The 15,530-nt window shown below is 40.5% G+C and overlaps 1 protein-coding gene across 12 annotated transcripts in view; it reads left to right on the top strand.

The window, feature by feature from the left end:
• The window catches only part of TNRC6A (trinucleotide repeat containing adaptor 6A), a 60,195-nt gene that overhangs the window by 36,078 nt on the left and 8,587 nt on the right, over positions 1 to 15,530 (top strand). For 4 of the 12 annotated variants that reach the window (XM_072349703.1, XM_072349694.1, XM_072349693.1 and 1 more), the window contains 14 exons: positions 390 to 725; positions 3,032 to 3,079; positions 6,820 to 9,411; positions 10,252 to 10,416; positions 10,743 to 10,918; positions 11,212 to 11,292; positions 11,749 to 11,800; positions 12,479 to 12,621; positions 12,970 to 13,116; positions 13,291 to 13,428; positions 13,659 to 13,787; positions 13,901 to 13,978; positions 14,234 to 14,444; positions 15,049 to 15,081. In XM_072349703.1, coding sequence (XP_072205804.1) covers positions 390 to 725; positions 3,032 to 3,079; positions 6,820 to 9,411; positions 10,252 to 10,416; positions 10,743 to 10,918; positions 11,212 to 11,292; positions 11,749 to 11,800; positions 12,479 to 12,621; positions 12,970 to 13,116; positions 13,291 to 13,428; positions 13,659 to 13,787; positions 13,901 to 13,978; positions 14,234 to 14,444; positions 15,049 to 15,081 — 4,329 coding nt within the window. The remainder of the gene's footprint in view (positions 1 to 389; positions 726 to 3,031; positions 3,080 to 6,819; positions 9,412 to 10,251; positions 10,417 to 10,742; positions 10,919 to 11,211; positions 11,293 to 11,748; positions 11,801 to 12,478; positions 12,622 to 12,969; positions 13,117 to 13,290; positions 13,429 to 13,658; positions 13,788 to 13,900; positions 13,979 to 14,233; positions 14,445 to 15,048; positions 15,082 to 15,530) is intronic. The other 8 variants (XM_072349698.1, XM_072349695.1, XM_072349702.1 and 5 more) reach the window with 6 other exon arrangements.

The following is a 15,530-nucleotide window of genomic DNA, read 5'->3' on the forward strand; positions in this document are numbered from 1 at the left end:
GGCAACCTGATTTAGCTGTGGTGTCCCTGTTGATTGCAGGGAAGTTGGACTACACAGCCCTTCAGAGGTCCCTTCCAACTCTAAGGATTCTCTGATTCTATGATTTGTTAGAAAAAAAGTGTAGGTTTCTTAGTAGTAATGTGCTTTACCTTTGCTAGAAGGGATAACGAGGCATTCCTACATCCAGATCTGTGCTGTTAAGGCTGTATGACTATGGGATAGTAGAGCTTTTAATTAGGAGTGAATTAATATTATAATCAGAAAAAAATAATTGCTACTGCATGATATCTAAACATATCTAAGCGTATCTACTTAGTGTTGAGTTATTTTAAGTTCCTGTTCTGATGAATAACTTTGTCTAACTTTCTTTTTTTTGGGGGTGGGGGTAGTGCCAGAACAAACCAAGACAAGTGTAAGCCAGCCTCAGCCTGTCACCTCCAACGGCACTTCCACAGCAACCAGCACTAATAATAATGCCAAGCGGGCCACAGCCAACAATCAGCAGCAGCAAACCTTGCCTCGATACCCTCCTCGTGAAGTACCACCGCGATTTCGACACCAGGAACAGAAACAGCTTCTGAAACGAGGTCAGCAGTTACCAGTTATAGCTGCAAACCTGGGATCTACTCCTAAAGTATTAAACGGCCAGTCAGGAGGCAGCACTGTCACAACCAAACAGCCGGTGACCAACGGAGAAGTGCCGAACAGCAGCAAAAAACAGCCAGGTGAGGGGCGGGTGCCTTGGTTTTCTTTAATTAGAGCTGGATACTTGAAATGGGATTACTGACAAGCTATTTGTTCTAATATTACTTCAGGTGTAAGCTGTGGCATAATGAGAGATTCTCCAATGTCGTAGCTTAATATTAAACATCACACAATAATTTCAGCCATCTTTGTGCAAGATTGCCTGAAACGAAAGGCATCTGTTATGTGTTGTTGCTGGTGGTGTACAGCAGATGCATGCCAGTTTTTTAACAGATGTTGAAGCCAAGGTGGCCACTACTGTATGTTCTGAATTTCCATTCTTTATCCTAATAGTTGATTCAAGTATGATAATGGTACAAAGAACTGCATTCAGTTTTGATACATGTATCTCGGGAAGAAGGAGCTTTCAACTTCCAAAGCATTCTGAGTAGTATCTCAGGCTTTTATTTTTCAGATTTAGAAATGAATGGGATACGACATCTTAGAATATCAAATTGCTTTTGTTGTTAGGTCAGAGTTTCTCTTTCTTCATTAACCTGAATTTCAATCGTTTTAGAAAAATCCTAGAATCACAAAGCAGCTTGGGTTGGAAGGGACCGTAAAGCCCATCCAGTGTTTGAATAGTAGTAGATCTATGTGTCCAGCAAGTAACTAAAAGATTGCAAGAGCCATTTAGGACAGAGAAACGTTGGCCAGATTCCCTTCCCATCTTACAAAAGATTTGTGTTATCTTTAGTGTCCTTTCAGTCTCTGTGATGGCAGATCTTTTTAAATTGTGAGCTGTACTCAGGGCATTCCTGCACGTTCAAGGTAGACTGGTCAAATCTGGCAAATGGCATTGGCAGGCCAAGGTCTCACTTCTGTATGTGCTGTGTATGTGTCTGCTTGAAAGTTCTTTTGCCCAGTATAACCAGTGATAGTGTCTGTCTGAGATGCTGTGAGGGTGAGTGCTTTGAGATGTGCAGAAAAGATGACAATAAAGGAAAATGATTTTTTTCAGCGCTGGGTTTTTGTAATGGTTTCAGAATGTGGTCTAATGAATTGATTTGTAAAGTAACGTAGAGGTGATGATAGTCCAGCATTGTGCAGGAGTACCTTAATTCTTTGGGGCTGAAAGCCTTCGTCTTATTCACCTTCCACAGTTTGTCTTTTAGACTCCAACCAGTCCTTCTCCAATACACCCTGGAGTAACAACCTTCGAGTTTAGCTGTGATTCTAACTTTGGGTAGGTGATTTGTAAAAGCCAGGCAACATGTACTGCTATGTTTACATGCTTCCTTAAATAAATAGGCAAAAAAATACCCCTTTGTCTGTATTTAGTGTGTACAATCATCTGCAGTGCTGTGTGCTCCTTTGGAAAGAGATACAGACTTATTGTACCTATACAGTTATTTTAAGAAATCTACATAAATAACACTTTACCAGAACATTTTCATACCAAACTCAGGTGATTGCAGTGCTGAAACTTCCCTCTGTGCATAAACTTCATGTAAGAGGAGGGTCTTGAATGCCACCTTGGTATGTTTGCTTGTCTTTATGCTTTGTTTCATATCAGAATAGCCAGGTGTTTATTCCACTGTGAAATGATTTATATAGTTACCTAAAATATTTGCTAGCAGTAATTACTTACAACTGTGGGATATAAGAGAACATGAGAGCTGTCAGGATTCTGGCTTTTGTCCAGGCTGAGTTATTTTGATTCCTTCGTTGACATGAGTCACTCTCACTTTATTCTTATGCATCTTGCAGCACTGCAGCTAATTTGCAACCAGAGCCTCTGGAAACAGAGTTCTTCATGTAAATTACATCGGTGTGGTCTTTTTTTGTCTTTTTTCTCTCCCCCTTGTGTATTGTAGGAGGAAGGAAAGAAGTGAGCAGTTGAGACTGGCAGTTAGTAGAAATAAAGGTTGGCTTAATTTAGGAAACATTGCCTTAAATGTAACAGTTACGGTCACCAGCTGAAAGTGTGCCCCATTCTATATAAATGAAATCTTTCACATTAAGGACGTCTCAAATTGGCCAGTTAAATGCCAAATGTATAAAAACTAACTAGTGGTGAAAATACTTAGTAAAACCAGCAAAATTTCTACTTCATCTGGCCTACATTTAGGACTGAATTTTATATCAGTCTCTCTCCCCTTGTGCTGCGTTCTGAGCTATGGTGAGGCATTTGATAGACTGAGAGAGAGCACTCTCAAGAGAAACCTCTCCTGAAGAGGGATGCTAATAGGTGATTTAGAAGTAAAAAGTGGTTTAGGATCTCAGAGCTCTGAGTTACTTAAGCAGTGCTTCTGTAATTTTCTTGCTTTATTTTTTTTTTTTGTAGGCATGCCTCCCATTCGGGACTTGGTGAGCCACTCCCCTAACCAGTCAGGTTAGCCATTTAAATCTCACCTTTTTTCACACGACCTGTGTTTGTAGTAGTTCCGTGTCTCACACAGTTCTGTCTGATTATTATTATTTTTTATTTTTTTTCCAATTCTTTGGCTTATGTCTTTTCAATAGCATGTGCTGTGTGAATGTCTGACTTACGTGTACTTTGTGTACCATAACATATTACACCTAGGTAAACATTTTCAATTTTCTAAGCTGTTAGGATTCATGCAGGATTTTTATTTTATTTTTTAAGACCAGGCTATGTGGAAACTTAGCTCTAAAATATGAGGGTTTTTTGCTTTTTTAAAAGCCTCTCTGCTCACTTGCTGTCTCTGGATGTTAAAGTGAATAATTCATGCAAGTTTGCTTTCTATCAGAGGTGTTTCGCAGCATGGGGAGGAAGTAAGTAGGTGATCACAGTCTGGAAATCTTCCTGTTCCAAGTGCCCAGTTAGTGCTGGGCTGCATGTACGTGGGGCTGCAGCTGTGTGCATTGCTTGCTAGGTGAGGCTGTGAGAAGCTCCTGCTGTTTAGCTAATTTACCAGAGGGCTAGCTACTTGCCCAAGGGTGGGCAAACTGCCACTCGTGGTTGTGCTGCATGGGTAAGGGAGGGCCAGAATAGTATGGGAGATTGCAGGGCTGGCCCTTGGGGAGGGCTGCCATCTGGGCACAGGCATGGTATCCTTGTCCTGGTGGCTCTTCTGCCTTGTGTTGGCAGAGATCTCTCAGAAAAGGGCAGCTCAGTCTTCTAATTCTTGGGCTTGAGTTATTCAAAAAGACAAAACCTGACTTCAGGTCCTTCTGAACCACAGAGGAGCTGATACTCAAGGTTAACAGACACGGTGGGGTCCGCTTTGGGTTTTGGTTCTGTCACCTCGTAAGAAGTGTGCTTTTTAGCTTGTTTGCTGAAGAGCATCTTTTCATTAAGACCAGAAGTACAGTAACTGGGAAGATACGGTATGGACATGCTGTATACACACCATTGAGTTCTGTAACTGAGAAAGGAGGTGGGATTCAATGCATCTCAGTCCTACAGTTTAGTTTAAACAGTGTGGTGGTACTTAAAACCATGACTGACAACAAAACTCCTTTAGACAATGCCTGGTAAAACTGTAGGCTGCTGTTGGCTGATTTTACTGTGCACCAAATACAGTATGTCATCAAGAAATCGTTCAGTTCTTTTGGTATTTTTATGCAATCTGCCAGATGAAAAGTAAGAGAGAACAGCTCACTTCCTCAGTGTTTGGATTTTTTTTATTTCAGGGGTTTGTGGGCTGTGGAGATTTGAACAGGAGCATTTCAGGGCAGTGTAATGTATGAAATCACTGATACATACTTGTGTCCAGGAAAAGGATGATTAGCCGAGGTAGTTCTGTTGGTAATAGAATGGGAGTCTGGATGGCTGGAAATTAATCATTACACCATGCTTCTCTATTGTGCTTGTCACAAACCGTATTGCTTCGAAATTAATACAATAGATTTCAATAAATTTAAGCTTTCATTCAATATATTATCTTGCTGTGCAAATTACTGTGCTGCCATTTTACTCAGGCTTGTAGTCATAGCCTGTATCTCTTCACACTGAAGACTGCTTCAGACTGCTTGCCGCCTATCTGTGTACTTCCATGCTGATTTTTACAGTTGATCATGTTATTGGGATAACACCTATGCAATAAGATCATGTTTTGTTAGGATGACTTTTTAATGCTCTCGCTTCTCTTCTTCAAGTGAATGCAAGCAGCTCTTCGATTAGTCCTTTGATGTAAGTGAAATGTCAGTGTGAGGTTTAAATCTTGAACAGCTGCTCATGTACAACCGTGTTTTTCCAGTAACATATCAGTGGGCAGGTTCTAGATTATGTTCTTCTGAATGAATGCTTTCCAGTTCTCCCAAGGCTGCTGTGTGGTTCCCTCCTCCAAGAGCACAGAGCTGTAGAGTCAAGTAACGATTCATATTTGTTATTCTCATTCAAAAATACAGGGTTTTCTCATTCTCATGGTATCCTCAAGTTCCTTTTGAGGGGCAGTAGCACTCAAACAAGGTCTCTTTCAATTGACATCACATTCACTTCTACTCAGTTCAGCCATTCATGCTTACCATGATAAACCTTATCAGCCCTTCTTGCAGTGGAATCAGAGTGCTGAGAACAGGCTCCTGCTAAGTCATCTTTAGATGCTTCCTGTGTTTGGAACAGAGTTATTACCAGAAGTTGTATCTTGTGTGTGTTTTAACCTCTGTTTTATTAATGTTTTTAATAGAGTAGGTGCAGTCTGTAAGGGATTGGAGCACGCTGGGACTTGAGGCTTCAGTTTGTGCACAGAGATGGTGTTGCTGAGAGCAGAAGGGAGAAACTAGAGGGACAGGCAGCTTCCTTTCACACTTAAAATCTGTTTCTAGGAAACATGAGAAGCTTATGTTGGTACTGCATTGTTAAAAACAGTCTCTACATGTTCTGTAGATAGCTTTTGAGAAAATTATGGATGGATACCTGTAGCATTTTGTTACTGTTAGCTCTGTCTTAGCAGGAACAGGTTCAGCTTCATAAAGGCATTCAGTCGACATGAGTAGCCTTCTCTAGACAGATGTAAGGCATGCACTGTAAAAATCCATTGAGAATGAATACTAGCAGGGATTTTTCTTTAGGCACATGCATTTGCTATATTCTAAGGAAAGGCACAAAAAAACCCCAACATTGCTTTTAGAAAAGCAGACTTAAAAACAAAAGAGGTGACGTTATTGAGCAGACAGGTGACTTGCTACATATACAGCAACAAGTATGTATTGTTTCAGTTCAGGGAAATGATAAGTAAACTGCACTGACAGGTGTTGTATTTGTGTTTTGTTGCCATCTTCCTTACTGTATCTCTGTATGCCTCATACTTCTATAATTTCATGTTGTGGTGCATTTGTCTGTGCTTAGATTTAACAATCTGAGGGGGAGGGGGGGGGGGGAGAAAAATCTCTGCAATAAAGCTTTAGAATTATGAAATGAGATTAGACAGCACTTAATTTTATAGCAAATACTTCATGATATGTGTACTTAACCATGAAATATTTGTAAGTCAATTGAGATGCATTTCTTCCTGACTCCTGGACATAGTCATCCTATTAATTAAAAAAGAAATGGTAGTTCTTACATCACTGACAATGAGAAGTAGTAGTTCAGTTGCTGCACTATATCTGTGTTCCTACAGCAGCAGAACTTTAGATTGGCATTGTGACTTTTGTGTCGGGTTGTTGTTGTATAAAAGAATTAATTTGTACCTGAGAAAACATGCATAATATCTTTTAACGGTGTGTGTTTCTGCAGCTGTTGTCACACAGCATTTGCTATTGCTAGGTCAGTTTAATATCCAGTTTAGATTACCGCCTTTCAGAATCTTTGGATTTAAACACATTTTTCATAAAGAATTTTCTATCTATTGGTACGTAGTGTTAGAAGAAAACAAAAGCAGCACTATTTGGGGAAAAAAAAGACCAGTGCTTTCTGTAGTGTTTAGTTGTGCTTTTTGTGAGAATTCTGCTTTGTGCTTTTGATGAGAATTGTTCTAGGTTATGCACAGGGTGATGTTCGAGCAGGTGTGCTGTAAAGTTTTCTCTGTAGTTTTCAGAGACTGGTGTTAAAACAAGCAAAATAATTCTCGACTTGGTGTCTTTGTACATTGTTTTTCTTCTGTTTAATGCAGTAATAATACTGTGTTTATAATAATGGTCTTGGACTTTCCTTCTTCTCTTTAGATCTGAACCACAGTGGTCTAGGATCCCATTATGAAAATTCTCACTGGGGACCAGTTTCTTCAAATAGTGACTCCAGCACAAACTGGGATAAAGTTATTGTAGACGGCTCTGACAAAGAAGCATGGCCATCAATCACTGGCAGTGACCCAGAGTTGACATCAGAATGTATGGACACTGACTCTGCCTCTAGCTCTGGGTCAGAGAGAAACCTCATTATAATGGCTTCAGGGAGCACAGGTGGTGAAAGTGATGGCATTCGAAATGGCATCGGACATGGTTCTCAAAATAAGTTTGTGGTTGGTAGCAACAGCAATAATGTGGGCAATGGAAGTATTAATGGGCCATGGGGTTTATCCCATGGGTCCATAATAAGCACATGTCAAGTTTCTGTGGATGCTCCTGACAGCAAATCTGAAAGTAGCAACAATAGAATGAATGCTTGGGGCACCATAAACTCTTCATCAAATGGAGGGTTAAATCCAAGCACTTTGAATTCAAATGGCAACCATGGTGCCTGGCCTGTATTGGAGAACAATGGACATGCCCTGAAAGGGTCTGTAGGGAGTGGTAATTCTGGCACAAATATTCAGTGCAGTACCATAGGTCAGATATCTAACAGTCAGAGTATTAGCTCTAAAGTGGGTGGTTCAGCCCATGGTTCCTGGGGAAGCCTTCAGGAAAATTGTGATTCTGAAGTAAATGGTACAAGGAAGGTTTCATTCAGTGGGCAACCTCAAAACCTTAACACTGAAATGAATGGACCAAATAACACTACTAACTTTATGACCTCTAGTTTACCAAACTCTGCTGGTTCAGCGCAGATTAACGAACTGCCTAATAATACAGGGCATGGGGCCTGGCGCGTGAGCACAATGAATCATTCTCAGATTCAGGCCTCTCCAGTTACAAATGGCACTTCCATTTCTCACCTTAGCAATGGTGAGGCGAAAAATGGTGGATCTTATGGTACTACATGGGGTGCCTATGGTTCTAATTACTCTGGAGACAAATGTTCAGGCCCAAACAGCCAAGCTAATGGTGACACTGTGAATGCAACTCTAATGCAGTCAGGCATTAGTGGGCCTGGCAGCACTAACTTTCAAATCAACGGGAATAAAGGAGGAGGGGTGTGGGAAGCAGGGGCAGTCAGCTCCCAGAATATGCCATGGGGAAGTGGAAATGGCGCAAGTGCTGGCGGAAGTAGAAGAGGATGGGGCAACCCTGCACAAAACACTGGCACTAATATTTCAAATGGTGAATGGAGTAAACTGCCTAGTAATCAGCATTCCAATGAAAGTGTAAATGGAAATACCAGGAAGTTTACAAATGGATGGAAATCTACTGAAGAGGATGAGCTTAACAGCCAGAGTTCTGCTGTGTCTCAGATAACTGAGCAGAATAGCGCGTGGGCCAAAACAGGTACAGGGGACGGTGAAGGTAGTACAGAGAGCACTGGATGCCATGAAGATAGAGTAGCTACAGAAGGACAGAATCGAGAGAGAAGAAAAGTTGACCAGCATGCATTACTCCAAAGCATAGTAAATAGAACTGACTTAGATCCACGTGTCCTTTCCAATTCTGGCTGGGGACAGACTCCGATCAAACAGAACACTGCCTGGGATACTGAAACATCACCAAGAGGTGAAAGAAAAACTGACAATGGGACAGAGGCCTGGGGAGGCTCTGTAACACAGACTTCTAGCTCAGGGGGATGTGTGGATAGACCTAGCCCTAATAATAATGATACCTCATCTGTATCAGGGTGGGGAGATCCAAAGTCTGCTACAAGGTGGGGAGACTCCAAAGGGTCAAATAGCCAAGGGGGGTGGGAAGAGGATTCTGCTGCTACAGTAATGGTCAAGAGCAATCAATCATGGGGAAGTGGCAAAGAGGAAAAGTCATCTTGGAATGACACGCAGAAGATGAAACAGGGATGGGTAGAAGGACAAAAGGCCAGCCAGGGTTGGGCTGTTTCTGCCAACGACAGCTGGGGTGAAAATTCAAGAAGTAACCATTGGGGTGAGACAAAGAAGTCCAGTTCAGGAGGTAGCGACAGTGACAGATCAGTATCTGGTTGGAACGAGCCAGGTAAATCAAATTCTGTTACTTGGGGAGGTAGTAATAATACAAACCCAAATAATTCTTCAGGATGGGATGAGCCTGCAAAGTCTAATCAGAACCAGAGCTGGGGAGACCCTCCTAAATCCAATCAGCCTCAAGGTTGGGGGGATTCATCAAAGCCAATCAACTCTCCAGAATGGAACAAACAAGATGTTGGATCTTGGGGAGCACCGTCTGCCGCCAATAAACCGCCAGGCTCAGGCTGGCTGGGGGGACCGATGCCAGCCCCAGCGAAGGAGGAGGAACCCACTGGCTGGGAGGAGCCATCCCCTGAATCAATACGCCGCAAAATGGAAATTGATGATGGAACTTCTGCTTGGGGTGATCCAAGCAAATACAACTACAAAAATGTGAATATGTGGAATAAAAATGTCCCAAACAGTAGCAGCAGTTCAGACCAGCAAGCACAGGTACATCAGCAGCTACTGTCTTCAAGTGCCATGTCTAGCAAGGAGAGCAGTTCGGGTTCTGGTAAGACTTGACTTTACACAAGCTTGTGCTTTCGTTTAGTTGTAAAATGTTTCTCTTCTACTTGTTTCATGTAACGTATTTTAGATTCAATGTGGAGAGGCGAAGGTGGCAGCAGAAGTACCTTTTTATTATCATTATTATAATTAAAGGAGAATGCAGGTAGATGCTTTGATATTTTTATACAAATTGGAAGATCTGTTCTCATTTTAAATAGTTTCAGTAATGTAGACTAGACAGCTCTGCTGGAATCCTGGGGTGTGGGAACAAAGGGTAAGTGCTAAATACATTTAAATAGATAGATAGATAGATCTAAGGAATAGTGTTTTTCTTCATTTGATTCTAAAAGCTAAAACTTAATGTTGCCAAAGAATCAAAAAAAACCAAAACACCCCAAAACCAAACCAAGTTGGGCTTCTACCAGGCAGAATGAAACGTGATTATTTTATACGCACCAAAGATCAGAATTTGCAGGCTCGTAGTTTTGAGAGCAGTAAATAGTTGTGGATGTGTCTTTGCGGTACATGCAAAGTGCTTTGTACTGTCTTAGCTGCAAAGAGGAGTAGCTTAAACATAAGGAGCAGCCCTTAGGAACTTAGTATTTTAGAAATGTCTGTTCTCAGTGTAATTCTTTATATATGGAATTTGTGTTTTTGCTTCTTTTTAATGGAACAGCTTACAGTTTTAATAATTACCTTCATGCAAAATGCAAATGTTTACTAATAAGCTTTTTACTGTGTGCTATGGCTTTGAAAGGCAAAGCACTTGATTCTTTAAAGTGGCTTTTAAAATCCTGTTTGAAAAAAAAACAAACATGCCAGTAACTCATACTGCTTTAAAAAGGTTGGGGAGAGCCTTCTACTCCAGCCACTACTGTAGATAATGGAACTTCAGCGTGGGGTAAGCCCATGGATACTGGTACTAGCTGGGGAGAACCCATCAGCGATGCAGGAGGCACCTCTGGCTGGGGAAACGCTTCTCTTGGTCAACAGGCTCCAAATAAACCCGGTGAGTGCTTTTTGCACCGTCTTTGAGTAACAATACCGAAGGTGAAATGCTTATCTTTTTTGGAGGCTTAATTTGAAGTAAACGTAAAGCTCATTTCCATCTGTGTTAAGGGCAGCCAATGCAAACTGATGGATTTTTTTGTACTGGAGTAGCTGCTCACTGGTGTGTGTTTTCCTTTACTACCATGCCATTAATGATCTGACACTTGGCATGATTAAAGAAACTACTTAATAGCTTCAGTTCTTAGTAGCTGATTTGAGTGGAGATTTTTGTGCTTTCAAGTGTTAACATGTTGGGGTTTGGGTTTGGTTTGTTTTCACAACCAGGGCCTAAATCTATGCAAGATAGTTGGTGTGGAGACGATATGCCATTGACAGGCAGTCGTCAGACCAGCTGGGAGGAAGAAGAGGATGTAGAGATTGGAATGTGGAACAGCAGTTCTTCACAAGAAGTTAACACATCTCTGAACTGGCCACCCTATATGAAGAAAATGCCCACAAAGGTAATTGTGACTTGTGAGATGTCAAGGCTGCACACAGGTGCAAGTTGGCAATGGAAAGAAAGAAAAATTTATGAGGCTCCTGAGAATTATTTCTTCTCACTGTGTAAAATGGTTTCCTCTGGAGGTTGTGGCAGGGTTTTTTGCACTGTTGTCATTCCTGAAAACTAAGAACGGATTGCTGTGCTGAATGGAATACCATAGGGCTTTCATCGTCATAATCTTTTACGGTTTAATTTAAGCAGTGGGTGGTAAACATCTTCTGAGTATCATGGGAATTCCTTTCTGTTTTTAAGGGAATAATGAAAGGTGGAAATAAGCAAGATGAAGCATGGATCAATCCATTCATTAAGCAATTCACAAATCTCAGTTTTTCAGTAAGTATTACACCTTTCCTGTCAGTATTGCCTTCTTAGAGTGTTAGTAGCAATGCACAAAGATGAAAACGCCTGATTGTCTGAAGCTCATTTTCGGAGTATTTTCCTTTTTACTTCTATTTGTCTCCTCTGACGCTGATCCCTTTTTCCTTTGTACATTCTCAGTATAAAAAGACTTATTTACGAAGAAAGGCATTGTTGTAAACACTACCCAGTTATTCATCCAGTAGTCTGCTGCTCTAGTTAGTTACATATGGATGCTGGTAAATACACCTGTTCTCAGTGGAGATATCAAAGGGACAAAATGCTTTAAGATAGAGCCCAATTATCTTGATGTTTTTGTTGTTTTGTTTTTTTTTTTTCCTGCAGGTCTGAATTGATATAATATGTATGAATCTCTTTGTTTTAGCTTCTAAAAAGATCTAATTAAATAATTGATTCATTTTATTACTTCAGAGAGAATCACCAGAAGAAACCATACAGAGCAATAAGATGGACTTGTCTGGAGGTAAGAAAAAAACATAATTAGATTTTACAGCTTTCCAATCTTTTAGCTTTAAATTATCAGTTTACGTAAGTATATATTGTGATTTCTTTTATTATTTATGTGTGTATTTGCATGTATATATAATATTTCCTTAAATAATACTCTTGTAGGGCAGGAAATTTAAAAAAAAAAAAAAAAAGACTTGTGCATATAACACTGTGTACCTGATTGCTGCAGTACTGTTAATCCAGAAGTCAAACTAATCTTATACCTACAGAGCTGGCATGAAAGTGTGCTTATGTGGTGTGGGGTTTTTGGTTTTTCGTTTTCTTAATACAAGTATCCAGACTGCTTTGTGGACAGCTTCCCTAAATAGGCACAGATGTTCTGAATACCACACTTGCTCCTTGTGGTTCATTCTTAGAAACACATTTTCAGTTCGAAGAAGTAAATTAATACTGAACGGTTACTTCAGATACATTTATACTGGAATGCAAAAATCACTTTTTAGCAGCCTTTGAGCTCGTTTGCCATTATGATTCCTCTAGCAAATGAAAAACAGGATAATTGCATTTAATGAATGACCAACAGTATATGATAGTAGTAGTTCTGTATTTTATAAGCATAAACCCATTCCTACAGTAGGAAAACTATGTGATCCTTCAATGTTGTAGTCACATCTCTCTCACTTTCTCTTAGGGATATTGCAAGATAAGAGAATGGAGATTGATAAGCATGGCCTCGGTGTTGGAGATTACAATCGTGTGGTTGGAAAAGGCCCTGGTTCTCGTCCTCAGATTTCCAAAGAGTCTTCCATGGATCGCAGTCCTTATTTTGATAAGGTTAGTAGCTGTCTTATTGGTGGACATTCAGAACTTCTTTGAGTCAGCATTCCAAGTAATCGCCTGTGCACTCCTTAGCTTTCTGCATTTGGTGGAGAAGAAACTTAGTGCTTTCTTGTTGATCCATAAGATATGTTTAGTTCTTTTTAACTTACTGATATATAATACTAAGCACTTTCTGTAGCCCTATTGCAGTGCAGATAACTAACCTGATCTCTTTTGTTTTCTGCCTATTTCCTGCTGATGCTGGACTCTCGTGTGACTCTTCCCTTCTGTTCCTGGCAATGGTTTCTCCCTACTGCTTGCTTGCTGGCTGGTTGTTGCGCATCGGTTTGTCTGTCCAATCAGGATGGCATTGTAGCAGACGAGTCCCAAAACATGCAGTTTATGTCCAATCAAAACATGAAGCTTCCCCCTTCAAATAGTGCACTACCTAACCAAGCCCTTGGCTCCCTGGCAGGGCTGGGTATGCAAAACTTGAATTCTGTTAGACAGGTAAGGCTGTGTGCATATCCTTGGCATGTTACTTGAAAGTATTTAATACTTTTTATTATAACATCCTAGCTACTAATGTGATTAATATGTTTTCTGGTTATACTGTAAATGTATAGGGATGGGAGAAGCAGCGGAAGAGGTTTATTGTCACTAACCATCCATCTTTTTCCCCAGAATGGCAATCCCAGTGTGTTTGGTGTTGGTAATATAGCAGCACAGCCCAGGAGCATGCAGCAGCCTCCAGCACAACCTCTTAATTCATCTCAGCCTAATCCACGTGCTCAAGTGCCTCCTCCATTACTATCCCCTCAGGTAACTAAGTACTTGGAACATTCTACGTATAAGCTACCAAAAGAAGAATTTTCTGTTTACTGATGTGGCTGATGTCTATTCTGTAAATGTTTGGAAAGTTACTCGTCCTGATTGGTGTATCATAAAATCGGCAACTGTCAACCTGAGACTGTAAGATTGTAATATCCCATGGCTAGTATAGCAACTTGCATGTGCTAGTCAGTCACTGATTGTGCTGGTCCGTTCTGCAGGTTCCGGTATCATTACTGAAGTATGCACCAAACAACGGTGGCCTGAGCCCACTTTTTGGCCCACAACAGGTAGCCATGTTGAATCAACTGTCCCAGTTAAACCAGCTTTCTCAGATCTCCCAGTTACAGGTAAGCTAAAAAAGGTAGATGCTCTGTGTTCTGTTTGAACATGCAAGTAGAAACTTACCTCAGCTGTACGTTTCTCTAAAACAAACAAACAACACCAAAACACTGTCTCCTAGCGGTTGTTGGCTCAGCAGCAAAAAGTGCAGAATCAAAGAAGCATGCCTTCTGGTGGTCGTCAACAGCAGGAGCAGCAGGTAAATACTTTTATTATTAACTTCTCAAACAACTTTTTAAAACTGGCATTGATCTTGAGCTGTGTTTCTAGTTATAAGCTATATAAAAATGTGCAAGAAGGAACTGGGTTTTGACAAGCTTTAAAGGAATATGCTTAGCTTAACGCTAGGTTTTTGCTGTGCTAACATGCACGAAACAAAGATTGACTTTATTATCTTTAAGTGTAGAAGAGCTTTTGACTACTGATATTGTAACTGCTTTGTTTTTTTTTGAAGGGTCGATCTATTAGTATGCAGCAACAGATGATGCAACAGTCCCGTCAGCTTGATCCAAACCTGTTAATGAAGCAGCAGACTCCACCCTCTCAACAGCAGTCACTCCATCAACCCTCCATGAAATCTTTCCTTGAGAATGTCATACCCCATGCTACTCCTGAGCTACAAAAAGGGCCATCACCAATAAATTCATTCAGCAGCTTCCCTATAGGTGAGTTTTTTCGTGCTAACTTCATACAGTCAATATGTATGTAACCAAGGGCACACAGCCCTTCTTTTGATCTTGCCTGCAGTTTTCCTCTGAAAACAATAGTAGTTGTAACCATGTTAGCATGTACAATTTTAACTGTAGTAGTAATTGTTAATGGGAGTCAGCCAGTTACTTTTGTTCACCAAATAGCTTTTTCCACAAGTACACTTATTCCCAGAAATGATTACAGTATTTCAGTGCAAAATATCTTACATTTTGATAGTACGTCTGTTTCCTTTTACTTCTTGCTTATCCTATGGATCCCAAAGATAGCACAAAGTCCTTTTGCAGTCACATATCCTGAAGCTAAAGAACATTAGCAAAGTAGAATGTATACAAAGAACCTGTTGAAGCGGTCACATATCTTTGAATTTAAAGGCAGTTTTTGATTAATCTGGAATCGTATGGGTAAAACAAAAAAATGAATTTCTATTCTAGTTGTTTTGTCCAGAAGAGGAAGCTTTTAGTTTTGTGTTGTTTAAAGAATGGTTGTCTCAATCCAGACAAAATGTCTGACCACTTATAAATGCAAGTATCTCCTGTTTCTTTCTCCCTACGTTTCCAGGCTTCAGTCCAATTTCTACTTCAGAAATTCCAGGCTTGTATATTTTCTCCTTATTTTAGGTCCCTTTTAAATGCTACCTTAATACAACTGTATCCCATTTACCCCTGGTTTTTACCTCTATTTTTGTTTCTCCTTTTTAGTTTGCTTTTCTTCTGTGTTCTTTCAATCCTGCCTTTTCTGCTGAGCTGATTTCCTTGCATTCTCATTGCCTTTCATAGAAAACATTTGTTTAGTTGAGACTTGCTGCTAAAATTCTTGTGCTTGTAGGTGAGGTGTTACAGAGCCAGGGAGCCAGTGCAAGCTGTGCTGTTGCAGTGCATGTGGCACATTGGAATTTTGCTTAAGTCCAGGCTGTTACTTAATGGTTGCTGCTGCTGATTGGCATCAAGATTAACTACTGCATTCATCCAGAGGGCAAGGCAGAGCCATGAAGTTTGCTTTGCTATTAGAGGCACTGTTAGTTCTAATAAAAGGAATACTGA

Source organism: Excalfactoria chinensis, chromosome 14, assembly GCF_039878825.1.
Source record: "Excalfactoria chinensis isolate bCotChi1 chromosome 14, bCotChi1.hap2, whole genome shotgun sequence".
In the NCBI taxonomy this organism is placed as follows: domain Eukaryota; kingdom Metazoa; phylum Chordata; class Aves; order Galliformes; family Phasianidae; genus Excalfactoria; species Excalfactoria chinensis.